This window comes from Bos grunniens, chromosome 18, assembly GCF_055505025.1.
Source record: "Bos grunniens cultivar Pamir isolate PY7600 chromosome 18, Bosgru_T2T1.0, whole genome shotgun sequence".
Classification (NCBI taxonomy): Eukaryota; Metazoa; Chordata; class Mammalia; order Artiodactyla; family Bovidae; genus Bos; species Bos grunniens.
The window spans coordinates 45,946,679-45,964,330 of NC_141182.1; the positions used below are offsets into that span (position 1 = coordinate 45,946,679).

Below are 17,652 nucleotides of genomic sequence, written 5' to 3' on the forward strand. Positions count from 1 at the left end.
AAATGGCACCCCATTCCAGTACTCTCGCCTAGAGAATCCCATGGACAGAGGAGCCTGGTGGGCTGCTGTCCATAGGGTTACACAGAGTGGGACACAACTGAAGCAACTTAGCCTGCATGCATGCATGGCCCTCTCACTCACCTCAGATCCCACTTCATTATAAAAGATGCTTCCTAACACCCAAATGTTCCTATGAGACCTTTAAATTATTCCCCACAATATAATGGCTACACCTCTAACCAGGCCTGAACTCCCTTACACAGTCTCCAGTACCCAATAAGACTTTCAAAAAGTCCCCAAGAGCCACAAAAATGCCTAAAACCCTTCAAGACACCTCCAAATATCTCCTGGAATACACAGACCAACAATAACCCCATGACCTAACCCTCTAACAATGCCTTTATATCTCCTGCACACCCCACAAGGCCCCCCATAGGAGCCCACACTCCTTAGAGACCTCGTGAAAGCTCACCAAGGGCAGCCAGCATGCACCCTGGGACACCTCCCCTCTCCTTAATACAGCTCCTGTGACACTACTCCTCCTCCCTACCCCAAACCCACGCCACAGGAGACACCTTCTCCCAATAACCCCACAACAACCGGTGGGCGGGTGCACAGCGCGTTTATTGAGCCCATGCACTTTCCGTCCGCGATCGTGTCACCGACCCGGGACAGGCAACCCTGGCTCCCGGCTAAAACTCACTTTTTCCCACCTATTCCTCGCGCACGCGCAAGAGGAACAACACGCTGGGCTTCCGCCTCGGCAGCAGGCGTGCGCACAAGCAGTAGAGGAAGTTAGCAGGCCCGGCAGGGAAAACTGCCCAGCGACTGATGACGTCATGAAGGCGGGCACTAAAAGCGATTGGCCGGATTGAGTTTAGAAGGAAAAGGCAAGCTATCGCCTTCTCAGTACTTTTACAGAGAACAGAAGGGGTGGGAGTGGGTTGAGGAGGACTTCTCCAGAACTCATGGAGCTCTTCACATTACCCTCCCACCATGATTTGTCTACCGGCTCCATGCAACCGTCCCCCAGCCTGAGCCCCCAAGTCATCTTTGATGGGTGTCATCTCCCAGCCAAGAAGTCGCTTAAGACTGAAAGGGCAGCTCTTGCCTTGAACTTGGCTTGTGGTCAGCATCTCACAGGACCAGCTGTCACTTCTGAATAGGGCCAGGAGGCCAGTAAAGGGGACATCCTGAGGCCCAGGAATCCCCATGCCAGCCCCCTGCCGGCCATGTCCAGCGTCCCTTCCAGCCTCAGGCACTGAGGTCTAACTCATGATGCTGGTAGATCTGTGTGGGGCCCTTGAAGCAAGCAGCGAAGAGGAAGCGTCTTCCGGCCATGGTGATGTGAGCAAAGGCCCGAGGGGCCACTATCGCCGGGGGCCCCAGCTCCTGCAGTGGTTCCAGGAGCCCCTTGTCAGGCTCAAGGCGGAAAACCTGGCTGAAGGCGAAGTCACTGCCCAGGATGGCCAGCTGGTCCTTGGCAATGAGCAGTGGCTGGAAGACATGGGCCCCTCGAGAGGGAAGTTTCTGCAGCAGGCGAAACATGGAGCCATCCCAGCGCATGACCTGTGGGAGAGGGGCCGCTCATTAGGGCTGGGGTCCCCAGGGCCAGGCCTTCCGGTCAGTGGTCCCCTAGGCTCCAGAGGACTTGAAATAGCTCAGGAACAGAGGCCTTTAGGTCCACAAACTCCCACAGCTTTCTCATCTTCCTAAATGTCACCAACCAGCTGCTCAGCCCACAGACTTGGAGTCACTCTGGACCCTTCTCTCTCCTTCAGCCCCACATAGAATCAGTCAGCCCTGGAGTCAGTTAGTTTCACCTATGATGGTATGCACTTCTCCCATCTCCTCTGGCCGCACTCTGGCCCAACCACAGTCACCTGCCTCCTGGACCATCACATAACCTCCTCCCTGGTCTTCTTGGTCTCCTTGCTCTTGTCCCTGTGCCTACAGTCTGCTCCCCACGCAGACACCCTGTGAACCCCTGAGTCATATCAGTGCCTCTCAGGCTAAAAGCCCTGCCCATGGCTATATCTCACTCCAGAGAGTGCTGGAGGGAGTGGGCCATCAGCCCTGGGGATTCAGGGTGTGGTGGCTGTGGTTAAATGTAAGTACTGGGGACTTCCCTGGTGGCAGAGTGGATAAGAATCCACCTGCCAAGGCAAGGGACATGGGTTTGACCCCTGGTCCGAGAAGATTCCACACACCGTGGAGCAATTAAGCCTGCAAGCCACAACTACTGAGCCCACAAGCCACAAATATTAAGCGTGTGTGCCCCACTACTGAAGCCCACGCGCCCAGAGCCTGTGCTCTGCAACAGGAGGAGCCACTGCAGTAAGAAGCCTGTGCACTGCAACGAAGACCAGCCCCTGTTCGCCACAACTAGAGAAAGCCTGAGCAAAAAGCAACGAAGACCCAGAACAGCCATAAATAAAAAATTTTTTTAAAAATGTAGGTACTGGAGTGTGTCATTTTGGGAGTAGAATCAGAATCTTGGGGCCAGTGTCAGTGTTGGGAGATGGAGAGTGGTTTAGGGTCAAAGGTCCATCTAGTCAAAGCTATGGTTTTTCCAGTAGTCACGTATGGATTTGAGAGTTGGACCATAAAGAAGGCTGCTGCTGCTGCTGCTGCTAAGTCACTTCAGTTGTGTGCGGCACCAAATAATTGATGCTTTCGAACTGTGGCGCTGGAGAAGGCTCTTGAGAGTCCCCTGCGCAGCAAGATCAAACCGGTCCATCCTAAAGGAAATCAACCCTAAATACTCATTGGAAGGACTGATGCTGAAGCTGAAGCTCCAAAACTCTGGCCACCTGATTTGAAGAGCTGACTCATTGGAAAAGACCCTGATGCTGGGAAAGACTGGGGGCAGGAGGAGAAGGTGATGACAGAGGATGAGATGGTTGGATGGCATCACCAAATCAATGGACGTGAGTTTGAGCGAACTCCAGGAGATAGTGAAGGACAGGGAAGCCTGGTGTGCTGCAGCCCGTGGGGTCACAAAGAGTCAGATAAGACTGAATAACCGAACAACAACAGTCTTAAGGGGTCACAGTCTTGGAGTTTGCGTTAGGATAGGGTCAGAGCTCAAAGATCATTATATTAGGAAGGTCGGCTGTCAGGCAGGTCAGCCTTCAGAGGCCAGCGTGTGAGGTTGGGTCAGTGCTTAAGAGGCCAGCCTGGAGTGGGAGTGAGCTGCTGCCAGTCAGGTGGAGCTTGTGCCCACCCCGCAGGACTGCGCCCAGCCTCACCATGGAGTCCCCGATGTAGCGTGTCAGGCACAGGAATACGTCCCCGCCGGCCTGGAAGTGGCGCGTGGCATAGACGTCCTCAGCCTCGGGGATATCCGTCCGCCGCTCGAAGCGGCCCCCGAACCAGTGGAAGAGCACGGGCCGCTGCGAGGCCGAGGCCAGCAGCAGATGGGGCCGGCCGTCCAGTTCGAGGGCCTCGACGTCCGTGTCCCGGTGCCAGGCATGCAGGCTCTGGCGCGGGTAGAAGCCGGGCCCGTCCCGGCACAGCAGTGTTGTGCTGCCCGCCTTGGAGGCGTCAGCCACCACGAAGCAGGGCTGCCCGTCCAGCCACAGGAGCTCGGCGTCATTGGGCCGCAGCAGCCGCCGTGGGGCCAGGGCCTGCAGTGGGGCTAGGCGCAGGTCGGGGCCGGGCCGGGCCCACAGCTGTGAGCCTCCCCACAGGCGGGCGGCCAGCATGAAGAGGCGGGGGCCCAGCACCAGCGGCTTGCAGGACACCACCGAGGGCGCTGTGGGGAGCAGGGGAGCAGGGGGCCCTGTTAGACCAGCTGGGCAGGCCACCCGGCAGGTGGGAGGATGGGAGGGGGCTTACCAGACAGCTCCTCCTCCTGACGGAAGCGCTGCAGGCTGTAGTCCCAGGCCAGGATCAGGCAGCGGCCGGCAAAGGGCTGTGCCAGGACAATGTAGGGCTCCTCCTGGTAGGAGAAAGCCTCTACGCCCAGCGCTGACTCTCCCACCGTCTGGAACCAGGACAGCTCTGGAGGTAGGGGGAGGGGAGAGAGTCAGACAGGGGACCAGACAGGTCCCCTTAGGGGGACCCCCAAGGGTCCTCATCACCTAGCCTCAGCTTGCGCGTCTTTGCAGTGAGGACCGCCATGGTGCTGACCTCATGGGGATACACAGTGAAATCTTTTTATCTATGGACGTATTAACTCACAACCACACGGTGATAGTCTGTTTTCTAAACTGTGCGGCATCATCAAATAATTAGAAACAGCACTTTCATCATTCATTTAACTTCACAAGATCCCTGTGGGGTATATTCTGTTATTATATCCACTTTGCAGAGGAGGAAACTGAGGCACAGGGAGCCAGCTGTCCAGCCAAATCCATCCTTCCTGTTTTCCATCACACAGGGTTGCATCTGGCCACAAAGCCACCCAATCAGAGGCCGTGAGCCCAGCACGGCCCCGACGCCACCTCCTGACAGGTGGCCGTGAACCAGAGCAGAGTGATGGTGCTAGTGCTCGCCTTGCTTCTAGGAGGACGGCTTGTCCTGGACTAGGTCCCTTTCCCCTTCTCCTGTGAACTGGCAGGTGGGTGGGGTCACGACTTGGTTTCAACCATGGAAAGCAGGAGAACACCCAGGGGCTGCCCCACCGGCTTGAACTACTCTCACCTCAGACCCTTCTGTTTTCTTTGTTTCATGGTATTTAGACCCTCTGTTACAGCAGCTTAGCATTGATGATAACAATGCACCCAGATTATCCAGTGTGGTGGCGGTGGACTCCAGGTGACAATACGTCATTCTACATGCCAGGACCTACTTCTAGGGGCCCGGGTCCAATCAACGAACCAAACAGCTAAGGATGCCCATCCAAAGGGGATCTTTTAAAAAATGGCCATCAAATCATGTCACTCTGTGCTCAAAACCCTCCCTCTGTGGCTTCCCACAGTCCTCTGGATAAAGTCCACCTTCTCTGTGACTTTCGAAGTTCTGCACAGTGAGGCCCTTGCAGGTGAGACACCTCATCTGTGTCCTTCTTTTCCTCACTCCTCCAGGCCAGACCTTCCTCCTTCCATCCTCAGTCAGGACAAGCTCTGTGCTGCCTTGGGGGGTCACTGCACATGCTGACCCCGTCCTCTGTCCTCCACTTCGCTACAGCCACAGCTGGCACTACCTCTTTGGAGAAGCCTTCTCCAATGCCCCAGGAAAGGTAGGACCAACCCCTAAACTCTCTCATCATCCTCTGTGTTTATCACAATGGGCACCATTCATTTACTGTGCAAAGTTTTATTTAATGCCTGACTCCCCACCTCCAGGACTGTGACCCCGTGAGGCAAAGGCCCCGGGTTATCTTGGTCACCACAGTGTGCCCACTGCCTCTTACAGAGCTGGTCACCAAGTGGACCTCAGTAGGTGTTTGTTGAATAACTGAACCAAGAGTGACTAAGTTAAATTGCCTTGTTCTATGAATTCTGAAGACCAAAAACTTATCTTACATTTTGAGGATGATGATGTTAGTAATGATCTTCAGGTCTGAACTCAAAGTTTCACTCCTTCCAGACCCTCCAGCTATGCCTGGGCCCTCGCTCTGACTCGGGGCTCCCACATCTCCATGGGTTCTCTCCCCCAATCCTGGCCCTGACCCTTCTGTGCTACCCCCATCTCAGCCCTGGTCATTCTAGGCCAGCCCTCTCTGCTTGCCTCTGGCTGTGGGCCCTGTGAGGACAGACCCAGGGCTGGCTTCATCACTCCTGTGTTCTCTGCTTTGCCCAGTACCCATAAAGGTACCAGACTATATTTGCAGAAAAGCAAAGTGATCGGAGGAAATATTTTTTACGTGGTCAATTTCATATTAATAACAACAACAAGAATGAACATTTATGAGGGCCTCCCCTCCCAGGCCTTGTGCCAAGTACATCACTGAACTCTCTTGCAGGAGTCCTGTGTCATGGTGTATTACCCCTATTCACAGGTAAGAAAACTGAGGCTCGGGGAGATGCTTGCTCAGCAGACTCTCAGCCAGGAACTGGCAGGGCAGGGAGGTGAGCCCCTCAGCCCTGGCCGCCCCTGCTGTCCCTCCCACCCCTCCAGGAAAGCCCCCACCTATGGCTCTGCACTTGAACGTCTTGGGGTCCACGTGGCGGAGCTGCATGTGGGCCAGAGCGGCGGGGCCGGCGCAGGCCCCGGTCCCCACGCTGGCGTTCACGGTGGGGATCCACTGCAGCAGCCAGAGCACGCGGCAGTCACACTGGAACGGGTTCCCGCGGAGGTCCCTGGGGCAAGAGGCCGGGGAGGGGCTGCGACCCGGCTTCCAACCCGCTGGGGGCCACACTCCCCACCCCTTCCCAGGCTAGGGCCCCACCATGGTGTGGAAACTATGTAAAAACCATCCAGTCATACTCACTTGTGCCAACCAGGAATGGGCACAGATGTCCCCTTCCCCCACCCACACGTTCCCCAATCACCCCAACCCTCCCATTCCCCTTGGGCCTCACACATGAGTCAGTGTCTCCAGGCCCCGGAACAGGAACCTGGGGAGGGTCTCGAGATGGTTATTGGCCAGGCTCCTGGTGGAGGGAGAGAAGGAGAAGCCATCAGCAGCTCCTAGGATGATGCCAGGGTGATGGGTGTGGGGTGCCTCCCAGGGTGGGCTGGGGCAGTGGAAACACGCACAGATGTGTGAGTGAGCGAAGTCCTCTGAGGGCGTTCTTAGAGATGGAACCAATCTCATTGTCCTCAATAAAGCTGTGGAGGGAAGATGCGGTCAGGGGGAGGTCCCCTGGTTCCCTGCTGTAGCCCCACAGTGGTTGGGGAACTTGCGCCATGGTAGCCACAGGCCATGGCAACATGTGGAATTCTCTCCCAACACCTTGCATCATCCCAGGGAAACACCTCCCAGGAGCCTCGCTCTTCACTAAGGTCTCAGCCTGCAATCCCAGGAGCCAAGAACCTGACCCTATGGTCCTTGCCAGCTTCACCAGGAACCATCACCACCACAGCCACCATGACCAACACCAGTACTAACACCAATATGACCACTCATACCTGCACCATCATCTGTTATGTCCAATGCCTCTACCACTATCATCAACCCCAGTACCCAAAACTGCCATCGTCACCAACCCCATACCACGCCACCACCATCACCAACACCAACATCACCCGCTATTCCCGTCATCAATACCAACATCAATAGCATAATCATCCAACCTCTCAGCAGCAACACTGATAAGCATCACCAAGAACATGTCTTTCATAATCAACACCAAAACCACTGCCTCCATCATCACCAACACTGCCACCATTATCACGAGCACCAGCACCACCAGTCCCAACAGCATTACCCTCAGCGCTCACATCATCACCTGCCATCAGCACCACAATTTCTGCACATATCTACTTTACCATCACCACCAAACCCAATACCAACAACATTGCATTACACCAACATCCTACCCCAAACCACTGCCACCACCACCACCAGTATCATAATCACCAATGTCCACAGCACTGATAATTATTACTAACACCAACCCTTCAGGCTTCATCGTCAGTGTCCATCTGATGGTCCAAGAGCACCATCACCCTTGGGTCCACCATTTTTATCTAAATCATCCCCACTGCATCATCCACATAACGCCACCACTTCCCTGTGAGCACCATAGCCATTACCATCACCACCAACGCTACTGCTGGCGTTGTCATGCCGTCAACACCACCGCCACCAACAGTACCACCATCACCAACTAACTCAGAGTCGCTGCCCCTTAATTTGAAACATTTCCTCATCTCTGGCCTCTTTGTACCCTCCCTGGTCTCCTGAAAGTCAGGTAGGACCAGAAACAATCATGGGTTACCCAGGACTTGGTGCATCTTGAAACAGAGAGGGTCGTGGAGGCAGGCTGAGATTACACAACTGAGCAGGAGCCCTCAACCCTGTCTTGCCCCTCCGAGGCGATCCCTTGTCCAGACACTTCCTCCCCAGGGCAACAAGCTCCTCCCTTACCCCTACTCTAGGAGCCATGGAGGGGTGCCTCCTTCCTCTCCCAGGCCCCCATTCCTGCCCCCCATCTCCTGGCCTCACTTACAGGTACTGTAGGTGGGATAGGCCCGCAAACGCATCATCCTCAATCACAGAGAAGGAGTTGGATGTGAAGAGGCTGGCAAGGGGGTAAGAGAGAAATTTTTCCAGAGTCACTGCTCTCCACCTGACATGTTAACCTTGGCTCCCCCCAACCCCAGCCCACGTGGGCATGATCACACACACAGGTATGAGGATGTGGATCATAAAGATACTTTCACAGACACGCACAAACACGTAAGTGTGCACACTCGCCCCGCCCCCCACGTGCATGTGCATGGACAGCCCCTCCCTCCGGTGGTCTTCACTCAGCCGGACCCCACTCACAGCAGGTGCAGTGACGGTACCCTCAGGAAACTGCCGGCCTTCAGCTGGGTGATTCGGGTCCTAACGAATGAGCTGGGGACGTGGGCAATGGTGGGTGAGGAGAAAACCGCTCCAGTGCTCCACTCCCATCCCAGAGCCGGCTCCTGTCCGAGGGGGGCAGGAGGGAACCTGATCCTGGGTGTGTGTATTTCCCCTGCATTCCAGGGGAGGCGGGCAATTGCCCTCCTCGCTTGGCAAGGATCCTGGCAGCACTCTGCACACCCCATGGTTCTCCCTCCCCTCAGGTTCTCCCCGCAAGATGCCCCTGCCCTCTGGAATTCCCATCCCCACCCCTGCTCCCTTTCAGATCCCAGTAGCCCCCTCCCAGGACTCCCAACATCCTTTGCTGCCCCCTCCCAAGATCCTGACGGGCCCTCCAGCCCCCCAGGGTCCCAGGACTCCCATCCCCAGCCTCAGGCCCCCAGAGGGCTGACACTCACAGCGACAGCAGGGTCGGGGACAGGATCTCGGGCAGGTCCACGGAGCCCTCACACAGAGCACTGTCTTTGGAGCAGGAGCAACTCAGAGGACACTTTCCCTTTGGGGGTCTCCAGGCCTCCCCCACCCCCAGCCCAGCCAGCAGCAGCAGTAGCAGAATTCCCGCCCCTCCCATGCCCCCTGACCCCCGCCGAGGCAGCGGCTTCTCTCTGCCCTCCCAGCTCGGCCCAGGTCTTGGCCACTACATCTCCCACGCCAGGAGACCCTCCATGCCGCCAGCTGGCACGCTCTGCCCCGGCTTCTCTCTCCTCTTTCTCAGTCTCTCTTCAGTCTGTCTTTCTTCCTCTATGTCTTCGGTGTCTAAATTTCCATTTATGTCTTTTCCCCTGTTTTTGTGTCTCTCTCCTTTTCTGTATTTCTGACTCTGTTAGTCTGTTTCCCACTCCCTATCTCTGTGTCTTTATCTGAGTTGTCTTTCTCTTTCTCTTTTTCTCTGTCTCTGTCTGTCTGTTGGCCTCTCCTTCTGTGTGTGTGTGTGTGTGTGTCTGTCTGGTGTCTTTATTTCTGTCCCTCTCCCCCCCCCCCACCCTTCCAGCTCCCTGGAAGTTTCTTCCCCTCCTCCCACGTCCCTTCTCTGGGAGGTTTGGGAAAGGGACTCTCTGGGCACCGGGCGCTCAAGGCAAAGCAGGGAAAGGAGGCGGGGGTCAGAGGCCATAGGAAGAGCAGCCCCTGGGGAAGGGGCCAGAGGGCCCCATGGGAGGGGAGGGGCCACTGGGGGCTGAGCTGCCCTGGCTCCTCCCACCCAGCCCCCTCCCCAGACACCCCACTCCACTCCACTCACAGAGTGTGAGGATGTCACCAGGGTGGGGACCGGACGGCTCTGTCGGCAGGAGGGGGAGTGGAAGGAGAGACCATTAGGGGCTGGAGCCGTCCAGGCCACTCCCAGCCAGCCCCCTCCCCTGGCTCCAGGAGGGTGTGGTGGGCACTGGCCCCGAGGCTTCAAGGGACCAGCTCAGGTCCAGCTGCTCCCTCTGGTGGCAATGCTCGGCAGGACAGCCACCCTGCTCCAAACCCGCAACCTCTCTTGCCCCTCCCAAAGTTAACCCCTTGAGTGCCCACCACCCACTAGGGGTAGGGAGTCAAACCGGGGAAAAAAAGGATGAGGATGCCACCCCTTTCTTTAATATTGACTCTGTACCACTCCCTGTCCTACCAGTTCATCTGTTAGCTCATGCTGCCTCACTACAACCCTCTGAGGCTGGGACGATCATACGGCTATTCTACAGATGGAAATACTGAGGAGAGGGGTCCAGTCATTTGCGATCTAGGTTATCTAACTGGGGCAAAGCCAGGGAGCAAGCCCAGGCAGCTGGCTCCGTGGCTTCTCTTCCTTTGGAGGTCAGAACCTATGGATATTGGCTGTTTTCATTTTGCACCAAGCTTTTTAGCAGTCTGGATAGATTCTATCCATTAAATAACAAAAGGAAATAAATGACCCTTGTTACTCAACCATCAATGTGAAATAGCAGTAATAATGCTCATTGAGAGCTTGCTGTGCATCAGTCTTGACACGAATTTACTCGGCTCTCCCCCGCCCCGCCAACAGCCTGTGAGGTGGGTGGTATTACTAACTCCCACTTTACAGATGGGAAAACTAAGGCATGAGGAGAACATAGCCTCTGCTGGCACTGCTGCACACACCTAGAACCCTTGGAGGACAAGGGGCTTAGCAGCACCTGCTCTGGCGGGGCCACTCAGGTCTGGGTCCCTAATCCTTAGTTTGCCCATCTATCAAATGGGGCAATCGTGGCACCCACTTCTCAGATGTGTAGATAATTCAGGGAGAGGATAGAGAGGGTTTAGAGCAAAGTGGGTACCCAACAGGTTGGGGTGAATTTTGGACCAAGTGCTTATCCAGCACCCGAGGAGCTCTGTGATTTGAGCAAGGCCCTTCAAGTCTCTGGAACTTCAGATGTAAGGCAAGGATGAGAAACTTCTTTACAGGGTCTATGAAAAGCTAAATAAAGAACTTAGGGCCAGGGACACAGAGTAAAGACAGACAGGCTTAAATCCATACTCACTGAGTTCTCAGCACAGCTGGGTTCTTACTCCTATTTACGATAAGAAGAATCACAAGGATGATGATGATGGTGAGAGCTTTTTTTTTCTTTTTTGGATCACTTACTGTCTACCAGACTTGACTGTGTTCTAAATGTTTTCCATGGGTCATTTCAGATAATCATCCGGACCTCCCTCTAAGTCGAATACACTTATTATTTTCATTTTACAGAAGAAGAAACTGAGCCACAGAGAAGTTAAGTCATTGGTACATCACCAGCTAGAAGGTGGCAGGGCCTCTCCTCTCTGGAGCAGCTGGTTCTGAAGGGGAGGAAACCAGGTGCTGGCTAAAGCTGGCCAGGTGTCCCCTCCCTCCTGCCCCCTGACTCCTTACCACCCCTCCCCAAGGCTACGTAAACATTAGGGTTATCATTAACCGGGACCGCTGGTGACCCTAGGGTACAGGGCCATCGAGGGCAGAGGCTCAGGCAGATGGGGATGAGGGAGCTTTCTGAAGCTGCCAGGGTCCTGTGAGGCCACGTGCACATGCACTCATGCATGCATGTGTGTATTTGTGTGTGTGTGAGGGCCACTTCTGCCTGAGTGTGAGTACATCTACCTGCTGCTGATCTGTGTCCTACAGAGCCAGGTACCTGAGCCCAGGTCTCTTTCAGACAGGGGCAATTTCTACCCTTAACCACCAGAGGGACCTTGGGAGAAGGATTTCCACTTTGCTAACCCTTGGTTTGCAGATCTCTAAAATGGGGTTAATAATAAGACAAGGTTGAGTTCAGAGACCTCTGAGCCCGACCCAGAGTGATACGTGTGGCCTTAGTGACGTCTCCTTTTTGTAGGATGGGAAATCGAGGCACGGAGTAGTCTCTTGGGCTGCTCAAGCTCTTTCACTCCACAGGGAATGGCAGAGTCCAGAGCTGATCCCCGATTTCTTGGTCACCGGAGCCTGTGAGCCCAGCCCGCCCGTGAGGATGCCAGGTGCGTTGTCCTCCACAGGGGTCTGGGGGGGCCACAGGATCCCAGGGACAGGATGGTTTGGGGCTAAACAGATCAAGGCAGGTTTGGTGGTGTCTCCGAGCGTGTGAACACAGTGTGCCAGCCTGTGCATGTGTCACCGTGTGGCCAGCGGTGTGCCTGTTTGCCCATGTGTGAGGATGTGAACACAAGCATCTGTGTGTGTGTCTGTTCTTATGGTTATGAAACCACAACGTGGCTGCTTGTATGGCTGTGTCCTTGACAGTGTTTCTACTTCTCTGTGAACCCACATAAATATGTTTGTGTGTGTGTGTGTGTACAAATGGATGCAGTTTGTGTGCCTTCACATGCCTGAGATTGTGTAGGAGTGCTGACCTTAAGCCCGGTGACCTTAAGCCCAGGCTGGACCCAGTTCCTAGGAAGCAGCGCAGAAAATCATTGACACCCACCCTCTCACCCTAGTTCAGAAGCTGTAATATGGCTTTGAATGTATTCAAGTGTAGTGTGTGCGCATTGGTTTATTTCTGTACAGAGAGTGTGTATCTTTGTGACCATTTGTAAGTGTGCTTAAAGCTGTGTGGCCAGCTGGGTCTTTGATTGTGTCTCCGTATGGGCACCACCTTAGTGAATATGTATGTGTTGTGTGTGTATACAGATGTGACTGTCCTGATATTTTGTGACTGGTGTAAGAAGTGCTGGTGTGTGTGTGTGTCTTTGGGCTTCTCCCTGGGTGTGTAATTCTGAGTTTGTATTTATGTACATGCATGTATTTGTCTTGTTTTGTGCCTGTTTATCTGGGTCTTTGGGTTTCTGTGTGTGTGTGTACCCATGCAAGACCTCATAGTCAGCAGCAGACAACTTACTCACACACTGAAATGCCCCCCAGACAGCCCTGTGGTGCTGATGAGGGCCCTGCAGGGCACCAGGGTCAAGGGTCAGTGGATTCCTAAACTCTTAGGCCAGGTGACCTTAAGCCCAGGCTGGGCCCAGTTCCTAGGGAGCAGCACAGAAAATCATTGACACCCACCCTCTCATCCTAGCTCAGAAGCTCTCTGAGCAGTTTGTGAGGCTGGTGTGTGTGTGTGTGCATGCCTGCCTGTAATCCAGCCTGCCTGCCAGCACCTCCTCTCCCCAGCTTTCTCCACCGCTGACTGCCTACTGTTCCTCCCTCCGAGCTGAGAGAGTTAACCTAGCGGGCCAGGGCGGTCTGGGCTGGGGGCCGCCCCCTGGCCCCCCTCCAGCCCGGCTCCAGTTACAGCCTCGGGTTGGGGAGGGTAGGGGTGGGGTGGGGCTGGGAGGGGAGACCGCTGAGGGCAGCGCAGCCAGCTCTGGGCCAGGGGGTGCAAAGTGCTCGGCCCCGGGGCACAGCCGGACGTTTGGGGGCCTTCTTTCGGCAGGGGACAGTCTGACTGGGGTGAGCGTCCCCCGCCCCTCCCCTCCAGGGCCTCACCCCTGGCCTGGCTGGGCCGCCTATTTTGGGAGCAGGAGCCGCTTCCCAGGCAAGCCAGACCCAAGAGGAAGGGAGTGTGGTTGGGACGTTGGGGTTCCCTCAGGGGTGGAAGTGTGGGTGCAGCTCTGCCCTGCCCCTGCTGTGGCGCGTGCACACTGGCTGGGTGTGGGTTTCGCACACTCATGTGTGTAGGTCGGTTGCCTCACTGATTGAGGGCACCGGAGGCCCAGATGGGGACTAATGTGTGCCTGTGTCTCCACCCCATGCCTTGCTCCAATCAGAAGTTTGGGGAGCGGGCGTCATCCCCATTGCAGCCCCACTGTGCGTCTGTATGCATGTGCGCATGCGTGCATCGTCCCCACCCCTGGCATCTGTCTTCTATCTCAGCCCCACCGGCCCAAGCCTCATGTCACTCGCCTGGTGCTGTCCGCTGGTGAAAGATGTCACCCAGAGGCAGGCCAGGGGATGTTTTCCCTGTTCTCATTGCTTCCAGAAGAGGAGAAGGGGTGGCCTTTCCCACGGGGGCAGCTGGTGGCAGTGTGGCAGCCCGGCCTCACCCCGGGCAGGGTTGTGCATGACCCCCAAGTTGGGGGAGGAAGGCTGTTGCCATGGTGGCCTGTGCGAGGCAAATTCCTCCAGGGTGAAGTGGGAGATATTTATACCCAGGGTCAGGCAGAGAGCGGGCCAGCGGCCGAGGGCAGGAGAGCCGGGCTATTACGGACACAGCAAGGCCGTGGTGTGTGGGCAGGTGGCCCTTGGGCGTTTCCTGGCTGTCTCGTCCCTGGCAGTGTCTGTCTCTCCACCTGGGTGGGGTGAGGCATCTGCTCTCCCCTGCCAGGGTAGGTGCGGGGAACCTGGGGCCTACAGTGAGGGAGGCCCCGGCCTGCGGGAGATCCTTGTGGGCTGTGTGTGCCTCACCCCGTCCTTGCTGCTGGGTGACCCTCTTTGTGTGGGTTGTTTTGGTGACGCTGTTTCCTGATGAAGCAGGGGGCGCCTCTGTTTCTCAGGGTGACCAAGCCGGATGATAGATGCTTTTGGAATTAAGTCCCTGGACTGTCTCTGACTTAACCGCTTGGGTTCAGGCCCCAGTGGTGGGAGAATGAGGGCACGCATTTCCTGACCTTTGGTATTCCCCAGGACAATGGCATCTCTCAGCCACATCTTGGTTCTTTGTGTGGGTCTCCTTGCCATGGTCAACGCAGGTGAGTCTGGGGGAGGCAGCCCACTACCACCTCAGCCCCAGGGGTGGTAAGGGTAGAGGAAAATTCTGCAAGAGAAACAAGCTGGAGCCTCCAGTCTGAACTGAGTCTCAGTGGGGTCTCATGTGGGGTCCAGTCACAGGCTGGTATCTGGGGGAGGGGAGAGGATGCCCCAGGTCGGGCAAAGGGGGAGGGTGGGATGGAGGCCGGCTTCCCGTGAATGATGGAATCACAGACAACCTGGAATGAGATGGAGAGCTGAGGCTGTCAGGTGCCTCCTGCCCCATTCCGGACAGTGCAGAGAGGCAGCCAAGACCCAGAGAGGGTGGGCAGCCTACTCAGAGTCCAACAGTCCCCAGACTCCTGCCCCGAGACTGTAAAACTCCCACAGGGTCTCGTGATGCCACTCTCTGTCCAGGGTCCCAGGAAGCATCCAACCCTGATTTCTTCTTCTCTTTCCAGAAGCACCACAGGAACACGACCCATTCACCTACGGTGAGGGAGGGGCATCTTTCTCTGGGTGCTGGGCTTGGTTAGCCTGCCCTACCTCTCTCTGTTTCTGTCTCCATCATTCTCTAGCCTCTCGGTGTTTACATCTTTGGCATTCTCATTCTTTATCTCTTGATTTGGCTCTCTGACTCTTTCGGTCTCGATCTCCCTTTGTCCCTGTCTCTCTGAGTCTCTGTCTCTCTATTTGTGTCCCTCTCTGTCTCTCTGATTCATTCTCCTTTTACCTCTTAGTATCCCACGGCCTCTCCTCTGTTGCCACCTGCCTTTCTCCTCTCCCTGCCCCCCTTTCCCTCTCCATCATCCTTCCTTACTCGATTGCTTCCTCCCTCCTCTTGCCCTGTCCACCTCCTACCTTTTCTCCCTGATCCCCCTTCTCCCACATCGCTCCCTCCTCCTCGCACTGATGTCCTTTCTCTCCTCTTCCCCATCCTTCCTCTTTGCCCCTTCCTCCCCATTCTGCCCCTTTCCTATCCTTCCTCCTCCTCTCCCTGCATTCACCCTCCTCCGTGCATTCACCCGCCTCCCTGCTGCCCACAGACTACCAATCCCTGCGGATCGGAGGCCTTATAATCGCCGGGATTCTCTTCATCCTGGGCATACTCATCGTCTTAAGTGAGTCCCCCTACCCTGCCTTCAGTCGCTTCCGGTGTCTGCCCCAGCCCCGCCCAACCTCCCGCTCCGCCTTCAACCCCGCCCCATCTGTGCCCTTGGCCCCGCCTTTGTGTCTGTCCACCCCACTTTCCTCCCTGGGCCTTGCACCTGTTCTGCCCCTGCCCTCAGCCACGTCCCAGTTTCTGCCCTTCCCCCATTCCCGCCTCCGGCCCCGCCCGGTCCTTATCCTGCCTGCCCTCGGGCTCGCCCCGCCTCTATCCCCGCCCCGGCCCCGCCCCCACCTATATCCCCGCTTCTGGCCCCGCCCCGTTTCCTATCCCCGCCCCGGACACGCCCCCCACTTCTATCCCCGCCCTCGGCCCCGCCCCTGCCCCTGCCCCACCCTTATCCTCAGCCACGCCAGCCCGGGCAAGCGAGATCTGTGGCTCGCTGTGCGCTGTGTGGCTTAGAGGGGAATCTCAGCACACTCCTCTCCACGCCCCCACCCACAGGCAGAAGATGCCGGTGCAAATTCAACCAGCAGCAGAGGTAAGAAGCCTCTCTGGACCCTCATCTCCTCCCGCTCTAAAGGAGCGTTGGGGGTGAGACCAGAAGTCCACTCAATCCACAGCCAGATCCTTCGGCAAATATGTATTAAACACCTACTACGTGCCCAGCCCCAAGCCAGGCCTTGGCACCAAGCCACGAGTTAACTGCCCTCTCTGTCTGAGCTTCCAACCAAGTGGGGGCCGTGGCCATGGGTTCCAACAGACCCACAAATATAAAACCACAAAGCGTGATAAGTGCTGTGAAAGAGTCGCGGCGAAATGAGATCACCTTACTTGGCGGCCCAGTTTAGCTCAGAGTCCTGTTTCTAGCTCTTTGATTTATCGTTAAATAAATTTTTAAAGCCCAAGCAACGTATGAATATCTTCTTCCTATTAAGATACTTATAGATATTATTATAAATAAAGGTAGTATTTTATTGTGTCCCATGTACAAGATGCTATTTCATTATGTGTTATTTACCCCTCACACCATCTCTATAAAGTAGGCGCTGTTATTAACCTCATTTTACAGATGAGGAAACCGAGACATGGGAAAGTGTTCACATGCCCCAGATCATTCAACTGGAGGATGAGGGCTCTGGGTTTCTCACCTAGGCTGTCTCCAGGCAATCTGCCCTCAAGTCGCTTTGGCTATATACCTCCTCTTCCATATTCTAGTTCCTTCCTCAACACTCTGGGAGGTACTCGCTGTTATCGGCTTGGAGCACCTCCTGCCAAACACTTAAACTGCTCCTGGGTTGCACTGGATTTTCTGGCGGCTCCAATCTGCTCCTTGCCCATCTGTGGGTCTCAGTGGATTGGTCTGTGAAATGGGGCGGGCATTGGGGTCTTCCGAGTGTAGCTGTCTCTCTCCTTTTTCCACCCCCCAATTCTTGATGCATCTCCTTTCCCAGGACTGGGGAACCTGATGAAGAGGAGGGAACTTTCCGCAGTTCAATCCGCCGTGAGTTTGGGGAGACTTAGGGTGTTTGGGAATGCGAGTTGGTTCCAAGAAGCCCTTTGCTGGCCCTCCCTGGGCGCGGGGGGTCGGGGATCGGGGCTTGATCTGCCCTGCCGTGCTCCCATCTTTCAGAGGAGCTGGGGTGCCCCTCTTGACTTCCGGATTCTCTGTCTTCCCCCTCAGGTCTGTCCACCCGCCGGCGGTAGAGACACCTGGCGCGATGGGCCCCAGCCAGGTCCCGCAGCTCTAACTAGGCTGGGGGAGGGAGGAGAGAGGAGGAGGAGGGGGCAAAGGGCTGGGTAGCGGGCCTGGAGGGCTCTCCTGCCCTTCACCCTTTTCACCCCCACAGGATTCCCCTGGCACTTGACGCTTCCCACCCACCTTCTGCACGCCCACCACCACCTGGACTGCCCTCTTCCCTAGCCCTGCCCCCACAGACTCTGACGCTCAGATTTCCAATAAAACGTGCTTTTCTCTCTTGACAG

General features: G+C 56.0%; 2 protein-coding genes across 22 annotated transcripts; one reads left to right on the forward strand and one right to left on the reverse strand.

Annotated features, from left to right (window-relative positions):
- Positions 1 to 606: 606 nt before the first annotated feature.
- On the reverse strand, positions 607 to 13,912 carry LGI4 (leucine rich repeat LGI family member 4). Of its 13 annotated transcripts, none has more exons than XM_086352046.1 (11): positions 10,942 to 11,060; positions 9,702 to 9,740; positions 8,863 to 8,922; positions 8,384 to 8,455; positions 8,064 to 8,135; positions 6,649 to 6,720; positions 6,471 to 6,542; positions 6,079 to 6,248; positions 3,841 to 4,005; positions 3,252 to 3,757; positions 607 to 1,569 (listed from the first exon to the last, which is right to left on the reverse strand). In XM_086352046.1, exons 8-11 carry the CDS (start codon positions 6,125 to 6,127, stop codon positions 1,255 to 1,257), a joined length of 1,035 nt encoding a protein of 344 aa, XP_086208172.1. In that variant the 5' UTR covers positions 6,128 to 6,248; positions 6,471 to 6,542; positions 6,649 to 6,720; positions 8,064 to 8,135; positions 8,384 to 8,455; positions 8,863 to 8,922; positions 9,702 to 9,740; positions 10,942 to 11,060; the 3' UTR covers positions 607 to 1,254. The 13 variants fall into 13 exon arrangements, with proteins under 13 accessions (XP_086208172.1, XP_086208168.1, XP_086208171.1 ...); XM_086352042.1 differs by having other exon boundaries at positions 6,473 to 6,542; positions 8,384 to 8,526; XM_086352045.1 differs by having other exon boundaries at positions 8,863 to 8,926.
- On the forward strand, positions 11,476 to 17,649 carry FXYD1 (FXYD domain containing ion transport regulator 1). Of its 9 annotated transcripts, none has more exons than XM_086352200.1 (8): positions 11,476 to 11,567; positions 11,832 to 11,911; positions 14,496 to 14,560; positions 15,020 to 15,052; positions 15,605 to 15,679; positions 16,171 to 16,207; positions 17,121 to 17,170; positions 17,351 to 17,649. In XM_086352200.1, the coding sequence occupies exons 3-8, from the start codon at positions 14,500 to 14,502 to the stop codon at positions 17,371 to 17,373; spliced, it is 279 nt and encodes a 92-aa protein (XP_086208326.1). In that variant the 5' UTR covers positions 11,476 to 11,567; positions 11,832 to 11,911; positions 14,496 to 14,499; the 3' UTR covers positions 17,374 to 17,649. The 9 variants fall into 9 exon arrangements, with proteins under 9 accessions (XP_086208326.1, XP_086208327.1, XP_086208330.1 ...); XM_086352201.1 differs by having other exon boundaries at positions 11,506 to 11,523; XM_086352204.1 differs by lacking the exon at positions 11,476 to 11,567 and having other exon boundaries at positions 11,758 to 11,911.
- Positions 17,650 to 17,652: the final 3 nt, after the last annotated feature.

What these genes read in the sequence shown, in the direction of transcription:
- FXYD1 (XM_086352197.1), top strand. Translation starts at nt 13,690, where the DNA reads ATGCATGTGCGCATGCGTGCATCGTCCCCACCCCTGGCATCTGTCTTC. An exon ending in ACACGACCCATTCACCTACG is followed by an intron (nt 15,053 to 15,604) that starts GTGAGGGAGGGG and finishes TGCTGCCCACAG; the next exon opens with ACTACCAATCCCTGCGGATC. An exon ending in AAATTCAACCAGCAGCAGAG is followed by an intron (nt 16,208 to 17,120) that starts GTAAGAAGCCTC and finishes CTCCTTTCCCAG; the next exon opens with GACTGGGGAACCTGATGAAG.
- LGI4 (XM_086352038.1), bottom strand. Translation starts at nt 9,035, where the DNA reads ATGGGAGGGGCGGGAATTCTGCTACTGCTGCTGCTGGCTGGGCTGGGG. An exon ending in CTATCCCACCTACAGTACCT is followed by an intron (nt 6,721 to 8,063) that starts GTAAGTGAGGCC and finishes TTCCCTCCACAG; the next exon opens with CTTTATTGAGGACAATGAGA. An exon ending in GTTCAAGTGCAGAGCCATAG is followed by an intron (nt 4,006 to 6,078) that starts GTGGGGGCTTTC and finishes CCCTACCTCCAG; the next exon opens with AGCTGTCCTGGTTCCAGACG.